General features: G+C 34.4%; 1 protein-coding gene across 2 annotated transcripts in view; it reads right to left on the reverse strand.

Annotated features, from left to right (window-relative positions):
• Window positions 1–12,076, reverse strand: part of NOS2 (nitric oxide synthase 2) — a 50,262-nt gene that overhangs the window by 14,013 nt on the left and 24,173 nt on the right. For both annotated transcript variants that reach the window (XM_012689821.4, NM_001123336.1), the window contains 5 exons: window positions 9,291–9,382; window positions 8,846–8,987; window positions 5,290–5,429; window positions 1,946–2,120; window positions 717–898 (listed from right to left, as the gene is read on the reverse strand). In XM_012689821.4, coding sequence (XP_012545275.1) covers window positions 717–898; window positions 1,946–2,120; window positions 5,290–5,429; window positions 8,846–8,987; window positions 9,291–9,382 — 731 coding nt within the window. The remainder of the gene's footprint in view (window positions 1–716; window positions 899–1,945; window positions 2,121–5,289; window positions 5,430–8,845; window positions 8,988–9,290; window positions 9,383–12,076) is intronic.

The raw sequence follows: 12,076 nt of genomic DNA on the forward strand, positions 1-12,076 counted from the left end.
TTATTCCACAAAAACTACGAAACGGTTCTATCTCAGTTATCTTCCGTTCGATTATGGTTAAATTATTCCTTAAACAAATTCCTAGCGTCAAATGAAAATTATTTTTGCAATTTATTGCGTGTATAAAACACCAATTCAACCAAAACACATACATACACATGTAGCAATAATGATCATTATGAATAAAAGCACTGTTTCCAAATAGTAGATATAATGTAATTATCATCATCCACTTAGGCCTTATAGCCTGGGCGGGTGGGCCTTAGCTAGATGCAGTATGTATCTCCAGATTGCTTTATTAATGGATTTCTCGTTCCAGATTTAACAGTGTTTAACGTAATAGTAAAATTATCACAATTACTCCAAGTTCTCTTTAATAGAACGTTTACACAGAAGAAAAAGCATTTGAATCCGTTACGTACATAAGTAAAAACTGTCAAGTCATTAGTTGTTTATAAAACAACTATGTACTCCATGGCAACTTTAAATTGAAATACAATGTAATATTACAATGTTTCCCAAATAACAGTGTTTACTCTTTACAGTGTACTCAGTCTCGAACATTTTTGTATATAATTCTTGATTAGAGATATCACAAACGTGGACTTATTTACTCCCATTAAATTTCTAGGTAATTAGCCATCGGAGTCCATAGATATCATAACGCGAAAGTTAAGACGCAGAGGCAATAAAATATATAAAATTAATAAACTTACCGAAGCCGGTTCTCGTTATCCAAATGCTTTATGAAGCTTTCAGAAGCTGTATGATGATCCACGATAGTCGCGTTGTGCTGTTGAAAGCTGTGCAGTACAGCCACGTTCACTTCCACGAGGGCCTTATCCTTCCAAAGATTGACCGGAGTTCTGGTATCTAGGCCCATGTTTTGAGCTATTTTCTGTATGAGAAAGCACGGGTGGTAAGGAATATAGATTAAGTTGGAAATCCGTACGGATGGACACCAATTTCCTGCCTATTCCTGCCGAAAAACCTTTGTTTCGTTTTGAAAGGTAGCACGGACGGTTATATTTATAGTCCTGAGACTTCAATCTTGTTTTGGTTCCAGAAACTATCACTACTATATTACGAAGTACCATTATCTCCTCCAATTGTCAACTGATATTCTTTTTATTTCGCTTAGTAGCTATTTACAAGCTTTGTTCCCATAAGTTTGTTCTTAAATGTCAACAACAAGACAAAAATGAATATGTATGTACATAAAATAAATCTAAATCTTGACGTGTTAGTGATTTTGGATGAATTTCGATCATTTCGAACACGAATATTGAATGCTAGCAAACACTAAACAGGCAATAAGTCAAATCAAATCAAATCAAATCAAATTGAAGAAGTTGAAGAAAATAAGTTATAACATAAACGGGTTAACTTAATACTATTATTGATAATTGTTCTATTATTTTACAACATGTTTCTTGATATGCAATAAGTGTAATATAATACACTTGATGAGATTGATACAATGAGATTTTAATTATGATATTATAATTATTAATATTATAAAGAGGAAATATTTGTTTGTTTGTTTGTATTGAATAGGCTCCGAAACTACTGAACCGATTTGAAAAAATCTTTCACTGTTGGAAAGCTACGCTATCCCCGGGTGACATAGGCTATATTTATTATATTTAAAAAAAAAAATACGGATCCTTACTGAAACTCCAATAATGTAACCGAATGTGTAAAAAAATTACCTAAAATTCTTTACATCGCGTGCGCTACTACCCAAGCGAAGCCGGGGCGAGCCGCGAGTATATAATAAAAATGAAAATCAAAGAATACAAATTGATTAATTATGTTTGGGAGCAAAAAATAATTTTAAGAGCAGTAAAGTAAGTAACGAAAATACCACCAAATTCAAATAAGGAATCGAAAATTTTATTAATGTTCAATAACGTTCATTAAAGTTAATAGTTGTAATACACACCTCCAAAACATTAAGCCGGTTGGTGTCACAGAAGTTCCTGCAGCCGATTTCAGTGCTCATGTACCAACCGTTGAAAGCGTTGGCCGTGAATTCGATGCCACCGCAATCAAAACGCATACTGGAGACGGCGGGCAAAGCGTACCAACGTAATTCTAGTTCTTTGAACCATTCGAACCTGGTAGGCAAAATATTACAATAAACATAAAGACGCATCTAGAAAACAGATCCAAACATTTTGTAGAACAATAACATACAAATACAAAATGTTTGCTTAATTGAATCTGGATACTTCAAGCACCGGTCACCGTTCTCGTCGAACCCGTCGCTTGCGACGAAGGGCTCGACGAGTAAATTAACTCTCAGACACAGCCCACTGGGTTTCTCGCCGGATCTTCTCAGTGGGTCGCGTTTCCGATCCGGTGGTAAATTCTGCGAAGCACGGCTCTTGCTGGGGTTCGTGTTAGCAACGTCACCAGGTTTGAGCCCCGTGAGCTCACCTACTAAAGTTAGGGTTACGCTGACATAGCCGCTAGGGCTATCACCTTAGGTAGGAAAAAAAAAAAAAAAAAAATTGATCTGGCCTAACAAAATTATAATTTCCAACGTTAAAGTAAAATCCGTAAATCCCTTTCATAAGTATGATGAAATTTTACAACAAATACATTTTTAATGATCAACTATGTTTTATTAAAGTAGCAACGGTCTACAAAAATACCGTTCCGATCCTGGAAGCCTTATAACTTAATAAGGAAACTTTTATGGCGAGAGTGGGCAACTTTATCGAATCTATCAGTTAATTATGTGCTTCATACGATCCAACGAACATACTTCAATATTAACACTGGTAAAACTTTATATATCCATCTTTGCAGTCCTAATTTAGTATTCTCGTCTATCTAAAAAATAAATTACAATTTGTCTTATTTTGCTATCGTTTCGTTTGATGATGATGATGTAGCAAATCAAACACAATAGTCTGTAATTAATACTTTTAATGAATAGCATATTGATATTGTACGGTCTAAAAAATAACTAGTAAAAGTAAAAAAAGAAAAGTGTACTAGAAACTCTATCGGATATTTCCTAGCAAACTAGTATCGGTTATGCGTAACGCACTGGGGAATTAGATTTTAGTTTCTATTATAGGTAACATGCCAATTTACGAGCAAAGCAAGATTATTTTTCAACTGCCATTTTAATAGTATACAGTCAGTTTTTCTTATCGGGCATTAACGGTAGTTAACTTTATCAATATAAACACATCATTGAAGGCATAAGATTTAGCACCTATAAACACAGATTGGAGATCACTGGACCAAACTTTACGAGCAGCAATCCACTTTGGATGGCGTATTCACGTATTTGCAGGCTTTTACCTCAACACACTTGCATTCCTCCGCTTTTTATGCTAACATAAATCCGTGATGGAAAACGACATTCCCGTTGTTCCTTCCTAACTTAGTCGTGTAATATACACTGTTCTGTCGTAAATCTTTGACCTTATCTGCGCCTTTTTGTTACTAAAGAACAATCTCCAGATTTATCGGAGATAGAGAAAAAAATCTTTTGTACCTAAATTATTAGGTTGTCTAGACATCTTTCGAGGTTCGACGGATTAAACATTTTTGGGAAGAGAACATAACGCGAAAAGAGCTCATTGAAATTTGAAACAATTTTGTTTGAACTTTAACAAAAATCGACAGACTAAATTAAGCTCTGAATTCCAAACAAACGCTTTGTTCTCTGGTGGTTTCTATATATGGATATTATACTTTTTTATTTGTTTAAATCAATCCCATTGTGAAAATGTGAAAAATATGTACATATAGTGTGCTAAATGATTTTATGCGAGCTGTATTTGGATTTTAAATGTAATAATGCGTCTTAGTAGTATTTTAAAATGTTTATTTAATTTATAATATGGCATCATTGTAACTTCAAAAAGCTTCTTACTACAATAATTACCGACATTTTATAGTACCATTAAGACTTAGTAATTCTGAAATTTCACATTTTGCTTTGTGAGAGAACACAGGATCCTTCACGAGCGATTAATCTCGTATTTAACAAACTTCCTTACAAACGATATATTTAATATATAAACGATACAACAAAACTAAATTGCAATAAATCTCCCGGGACAATTGTTCCAATGTTTCTTCCGAAACAAATTTAAGTTCAACAAAGTAGTCCTCCGATCGGGGATAATCTCGTTTACTCTAATGCGATAAATATTTATTGCCTGCCTGTACATTTTACGTAAATCTACTCGAGTAAGTACTTTAATGATGCGGAAACACGGTGTTGTTTGCTGGGGAGGTTGTGTTGGTTGTTAGGCCAGAAGATCATAGTCTTTTGAAGTCGTCGTGGCCTAAAGGATAAGACGTCCGGTGCATTCGTGTTGAGCGATGCACCGGTGTGCAGGCGGGTAGCATTTTTTCTAATTAAATACGTACTCAACAAATGTTCACGATCGACTTCCGCGGTAAAGGAATAACATCGTGTAATAAAAATCAAACCCGCAAAATAATAATTTGCGTAATTACTGGTGGTAGGACCTCTTGTGAGTCCGCGCGGGTAGGTACCACCACCCTGCCTATTTCTGCTGTGAAGCAGTAGGTAATGCATTTCGGTTTGAAGGGTGGGGCAGTCGTTGTAACTATACTTGAGACCTTAGAACTTATATCTCATGGTGGGTGGCGCATTTACGTTGTAGATGTCTACGGGCGCCAGTAACCACTTAACACCAGGTGGGCTGTGAGCTGGTCCACCCATCTAAGCAATAAAAAAAATTATAATTCTAATGCTCTGTTCAGCTATCAATTAAGAGATGGGTATGGATACTGGGTATTCGACATAAGTAATACATTAACTTTATTAATATATTTTTATTACTTTGATCTGTCTTTAGGTATTTATGTAAATGTAATGAAATCTTTTAACGCAATTTTCACCTACTTCCTGAAATTTGGATATCTTGAAGATTTTAACACGTACCAATAATCGGCGTTATTAAAATAATTTATGAATTTAGTATCTACAGAGATAGATATAGTTTTTGTATGACTTGAAATCCTGACCAGAATCATCATTATTTATAGTTTTTGTTTTTTTGTTTTTAACCTATATTTATTAAGAAATAGACGATCCTGATTAAGAAATAGAAGAAAATCCGGTATCAGCAGACCATGGAAAAATTTGGTAAAATCATAAAATTAACTGAGTCATTTTACTCTTTGGGAATTTTAAATACACAAAGACAATTTTCCTTGTGCAGCACTACAGTAAGTACACTGCTTACTAATGCTCGACAAAGATGGTTAAATCAACAATAAAGTACTCACGTGGGGTGCGTCATGTGGATTTCCATAACAAGCTCCCTGGGGATTTCGAAGTAGTCAGGGTCTTTCCCGTTAGCTGACAGAACTAGGGGAAGAATATCCCAGGCCGTGCGTGGCGGCTTCCAGCCAAGTTTCAAGCAGAGCTGTTGAATTGTTAATTACTAAAGTATTATAATATATTTTTTTCTTTTTTTTATTTAGTAACAATCACGCCACGTTAATTGGTCCCGTGCTAAGTTCGTAAAGAACTTCTGTTACAGGTACCAGATAACGGAATAAATGTAAGATTTTTATTATACACATACATATATTTAATATACATCCATAACCCTGAAAAATACATTTTTTTATATTTATCATAAAAATATCTTTCCTTGGCGGGATTTGAACCCGCGACCCCCTTGTGTAGTGATCATGTTACTTACCACTACACAAGACGGCCGTTATAATTAAAACTATTTGAAGACCAACATACTATTAATGAAGTGAATTGGGGAATTAATATAAATTTTATCTCTATTCTTTCCATTGACTATACCGCAAGTCGGTAAGCATATTCATGTCAGTATTTTTCATTTGTTTTATTCGAATTTTCATATTTGGCGACCAAGGATGTGTAATTTTTAACTTGAAAAGTATCTGAAAAGTGTTTCGCTACATATTTTTCCGCATAATAAATTTAGTTGGTGTAAAAATCATACGAGAAAAAACAGGTGCGGGCGTAATCAAATACGTCACATACAGAATGATTTACGTGATACAGTACACGCGTCCGTTGTACATATTATATTAACAAAGTTTTTTACAACACTACTTCTGTTTAGGTAGCTCGATAGTTAGCCTAATTACACGCTATAAAATAGCTTCACTTGTATGTATGTTTGTAACTGAATCCTTTAGACGCGATTTCGACCTTTAAACGGCCAGATTTTATTGAAACTTTGTAGATTTATCGAGGACCTATGACAATACACTAATTTGATAAGATTATTCCATTATTCAATTTGCAAAATAGTCGAAAAGGCAGGAATTGATGTTAAAGTACTTAATAGTCTTAAAAATACGCTTTTATAAAAAAAATAACTAAAAAAAGAAAAATAAATAATAGTTTAAAAAAACTAACAAATACGCTTTATATAAAATTCAACAAAAAAATTGAAAATAAATTTTAATAAATTTACATAGAATGTAGTGTAAAAAAATATATTTTATTTAAAAAAAAGCGTGGGTGCTTTTTAAGATATTATTGAAATAATAATTCTTCTACTCATATCTGTCAGAAAAATATTTATAACTAGCAAAACCATGCACCCCACGCTTTTATTAAAATAAAATATGTTTTTTTTACACTATTTTCAATTTAAATTTATTTTCTATTTTTTAGTTGAATTTTATATAAAGCTTGTTTTTAGTTTTTTTTAAACTATTTTTTTTTGGAAATTTAGATTCCTACAATGATAATAGGCTGTTCAGTTCAATTTAGACAAGACTATAAAATTCTAGTACTTTATAGTCTAGTGACATGAGCGTTCTGTTACTTTAGTAATTTTTTATACAAGAGGACTGCTTTCGTATGCTTTCTTACGGTATGACGGCAATTTTACGACAGAGCGAATTCAGTTCCGGTGTGAGTTTTTTCCCTTGAAACTCCAAAGTGCGCATCAGATTGTTACACAAGGCGACGCGGCGCTGTGTTATGGTGATGTGGACGGCATTAATATTTTAATGTTAAGCTATTAGTTCGTATTTCTTTTGTATTTGCATTAAAAAAAATTTGTTTCGAAGTGTTTGATACTCGCCAAATTGATTTTCCCAAATGTCGAAAAGTATTAGTTGACTTGATCTCGAAAAAGATGAGTTAAGTCGTAATGTTCTTTTAGTATTCTTTTCATTATTTTTTACGGTAGGGGTATAATAATTTCACTAATTATTTTCATAATTTCGAACACTTGCCAATGTTCGTTATCATGAATCTTGTGCTAACTACCTTTAGATTTTATCGTTGCATTTCTCGATCGTTAATAGTATCTTGTAGTAGTAGTTGATTTTTCGGTTTGGTAATAAATAGTCACCACCGTCATATCAGCAATGCTAGTTGCTTACCTATCTGCTTCTACGGACTTTTCTCGAGTCTCGTCTGAACAGAGAGATATTTCCAGAGACAGAATATTAACTACTAAGAGATATCGATAGTAAAGCATATACATTTAAATTTGATATTTTATGACAGGACTTCGAATAGAATCCTAACGCTTAATGTTTCATAAAAAAAATCTGAAATGATCATATTGTCGGTGTCATTGTCATATGTCAGCGATGTTGACAATGTTATTAAATGGATTGTACGCAAAACATAGAACATACTCGCTGAGCAATGAACGCTATAGTGAAATTTGCAATCACTAGAACTCCATCAATCATCCGATATTAAATCGTGTTAATAAAACTTTCAAAAAAATCTGATACGTGTGATTTACATTAAAGGATAACTGGATTGTTTGTTTCGCATTGTTTGTGGTGAATTTATTACGGGTAATAATTAATGCGGCTTGTAGCTTTTGAAAAATTATCATTGATTTAATGTAAATAAAACATTAACACGGTCTATGAATTAATTGACTGTGTGTTGGTTTTTAAAACGAAATACGTAACTGAATTAGCTTGCATCATATTATAAATAAATAAATAAATATTTACTAACAATCACGCCACGTTAACTGGTCCCATGGTAAGTTCGTAAAGAACTTGTGTTACAGGTACCAGATAACGGAAATAAATGTAATATTTTTATTATACACATACATATTATATTTAATATACATCCATAACCCTGGAAAAGACATTTTTATATTTATCATACAAATATCTTCCCGTGGCGGGATTCGAACCCGCGACCCCCTTGTGTAGTGACCATGTCACTTACCACTACACCAGACGGCCATATTAATATGTCTTGTATTGCGAGTTGATAAACTTTGATTATTTACTGGTGGTAGGATCTCTTGTGAGTCCGCGCGGGTAGGTACCACCACCCTGCCTATTTCGACCGTGAAGCAGTAATGCGTTTCGGTTTGAAGGGTGGGGCAGCCGTTGTAACTATACTGAGACCTTAGAACTTATATCTCAAGGTGGGTGGCGCATTTTCGTTGTAGATGTCCATGGGCTCCAGTAACCACTTAACACCAGGTGGGCTGTGAACTCGTCCACCCAGCTAGGCCATAAAAAACATATTGTAATTGTTAAGGACGAGTTTACTGCCAACTTCAATATCATAATATGAGTGACTTCTTAAAATCAGTCATTTAATCCTTTAATTAAATAATAAATTTAATTTAATAATTATTTTTATGTTTCGGTTCGACTATCTTGGCAACAAGATTACTGACGCCCTTTCATTGTGAAATTTTACTGTATATTTCAATTGCTTTTACGGGCGAAACATGTCTAGTTTGATTTCATAATTTTAACAGAAGGGCAACTTCGCAGCAGGCTTTGACAGCCGATATGGAAAAAGTTAAATCCTAGTTTGATTTGTATTTAATCCGTTTTGGTGACTTACATCAGTGAATTCGCAGTGCATGGGGTCACCAAGCACCGTACCGTCTGGCTGACGGTAGCCAGCGTAGCTGATCAGCTGGCTGTTCCATATTCTGTAGTCGTGCTTGCCGTCCGTACGTTGTGGGAACAATGTTATAGCTGATCTGTGAATTAAATGACAGTTTTTGATTACGATGAAAGTTGATTGAATTACGGTGAATTACGGTGATTACGGTTTGAAGGGTGGGGCAGCCGTTGTAATTATACTTGAGACCTTAGAACTTATATCTCAAGGTGGGTGGCACATTTACGTTTTAGATGTCTGTGGGCTCCAGTAACCACTTAACACCAAGTGGGCTGTGAGCTCGTCCACTCATCTTAGCAATAAACAAAAAAACAAAAAAACTTTTCATGAGCGTATAAGACACGAAAGTATATTTAGACATTTAAGAAAAAGCATTATCTACCTTATATTTCCTTTATTTGTGCTGTACTTGATGTGGTTACAGAGTGCTTCGAACATTCCACTAGTTGTTGTGACTTGGCGACAATCGAATACCTTAAAAAAAAAATTAAAATAGAGTTCGTTCTCCTCTAGGTGAACAGATGATTACAAGAACCATGTAATATAAAATACTCAAGCCAGTCAAAATGAATGCCTGCATCAACCTTGGAAGAGGAGACGGAAATTTCAATTGTATTACTACACTGAAAACACACTGAAAATCAAACCCGCAAAATTATAATTTGCGTATTTACTGGTGAGTCCCGCTGAGGACCTCTTGTGAGTCCGTGCGGGTAGGTACCACCACCCTGCCTATTTCTGCCGTGAAGCAGTAATGCGTTTCGGTTTGAAGGGCGGGGCAGCCGTTGTAAAATTATACTTGAGGCCTTAGAAATTATATCGCAAGATGGGTGGCGCATTTACATTGTAGATGTCTATGGGCTCCAGTCACCACTTAACACCAGGTGAACTCGTCCACCCATCTAAGCAATAAAAAAATTTAAAAAACTTGCCTCGGTTGGTTTCATGAAAAGGTAATTAGAAATAAAAAGTTCGCGTTTTTAAATTACTTTTACATCTAATTTTAACCTTCTTTTACATTCACTCAGTTGATTTTGAGTAAACTTGAAATTATTCCAGCCAGAGCTGAGAGACGAGAACTAATGAACAATGATTTTAACAATACAAGCTGCCGATTCTGGACCAAAGCACGCTTCTAAAATCTTATCTACTTTGCGTACACTTTATCTCGAATTGAATCCCTTCATCTTCAGAAGAAAACGAACGCGTATCGATACTATTTGAAATGCATAGATTAAAAATATTCACGTACGTATTTATATAATTGTACTAGCGACCCACCCTCGCTTCACTTCGGAAACTGTAATTTATTATTGATTTCTCCACTATTTAATGGATGTTATTAGTACATATAAACCTTCCTCTTCAATCACTCTATCCATTAAAAAAAACCGCATCAAAATCCGTTGCGTAGTTTTAAAGATTTAAGCATACATAGGGATATAGGGACAGAGAAAGCGACTTTGTTTAATACTATGTAGTGATTTTTTATTTTAATGCGGCAAAAAAGTACTTTAGATCAATTATGAAGATTAAATTGGCACTCGACGTTTGATGAAATGACACTTCACTCTCATCGAAGCCAAATAAATGTTTTGCTTAAGTGATGTCTCGATAGGCTTTTTGAGAACCTCTGACGACCACTTTACAATATAACAAGCTGTTATTGATCTCGGATTTTAATCAAACCAATAATTGATTGTCCTGATTGTTACTGCAATATTTTAGAAAGTTTAATCCCTACTAATATAAAAATGTGAATGTAAGTTTGTTTGTTACGCTTTCACGCGAAAACTACTCGACCGATCATCATGAAACTTTGTACACATATTCTTGAAGGTATTAGAAGTAACATAGGATACTTTGAAAAAAATATATTTTTTACGAAAAATTAAAAAACTGTTTATCAAAAAATCTCAAAATCTAGCTTCTTCAACGCCATCTACCGGTTCAGTAACGAAGTTCCAATCCTGAGTACTGTAAATGAAGTCGCGGGTAAATTTTTGCGTCATGCCAAAGTAACTATTCCACGCGGACGAAGTCGCGGGCAAAAGCTAGTATATATCTATAGATAATTACGAAGAGATGGATGTACTAGAGATCCAATGAGTGCAATTCGTTTTGATTAGGTACAATCCTAAAAAGTCATCATAAGTTCATGAAATAATGAAAAAATTGTAGATTAATTATGTACTTTTTATTGCTAAGATAGGTGGACGGGCTAATGGCCCATCTGGTGTTAAATGGTCACCGGAGCCCGTAGACATCAACAACGTAAACGTCGCCATCCACTTTGAGACCTAAGATCTACGTTAAGTTTTTACCAAAACAAATTTTATAGTATCTATTTTGATATACATATATTCTGTCAATAAAACATAAAAATCGAATGAGTACATTAGCTCGATACGTGCAAAGTTACTATCATTCAATCAATTATTCGTGTAATATAACTTAACTGCCAATTGAATTTCATTACTTATCTTCGGATTAAATTGATCAACAAACACATCCATTCGGAGCTTAATCCAACAGTCTTTAACCGTAACACGGATAAGCCGCGAATTTAGCGTAGCCTGAAACTCTGAAGCGACAAGAAACCAATTACAAAACGATACAATCGACTCGATCATTTCGATAAACCGCAACCAATCTATTTATTTAAGTCGCGTAATTGCAAAATGTATTTGTGAACATCGGTAAGATTAAACTTTGTCGCACACTAAGCGGATTAGGGCTGCCCGGTTACATGATCAACTTAGGTTGTGTTATGATTAAAAATGTGAGCTTCGTGCCAAAAGTAATAGGAGGGATCGTGAAGAATAATTATTCATGGTAAATATTGACGCGAACCACATTAAACTTGCTTAATATATATTTCACGATTATTCATTTTGGAAAACGTTTGTGCTATACCACTCAAAAATAAAGGCAACGAATTGATTTCAAGGCAATAGTAACGCTTAAGTCTGTTTCTACATTAAATAACGACGCCATTGTTCACGGGCGTCATATAAATTCAACGCTAACTTACTTTATATAAAACTAGAGGATGACTAGAGGATTTTTTTTTGATAGCTCCATCTTGTTGTGTCTTTAAAGCGGTTAGTTGCCCTCAATTAAGAAAAATAGTATTATTATTCGCCAATAGATGTCGGGAAGAGTTGA

Source organism: Bombyx mori, chromosome 10 (genome assembly GCF_030269925.1).
Source record: "Bombyx mori chromosome 10, ASM3026992v2".
Taxonomy (NCBI): Eukaryota; Metazoa; Arthropoda; class Insecta; order Lepidoptera; family Bombycidae; genus Bombyx; species Bombyx mori.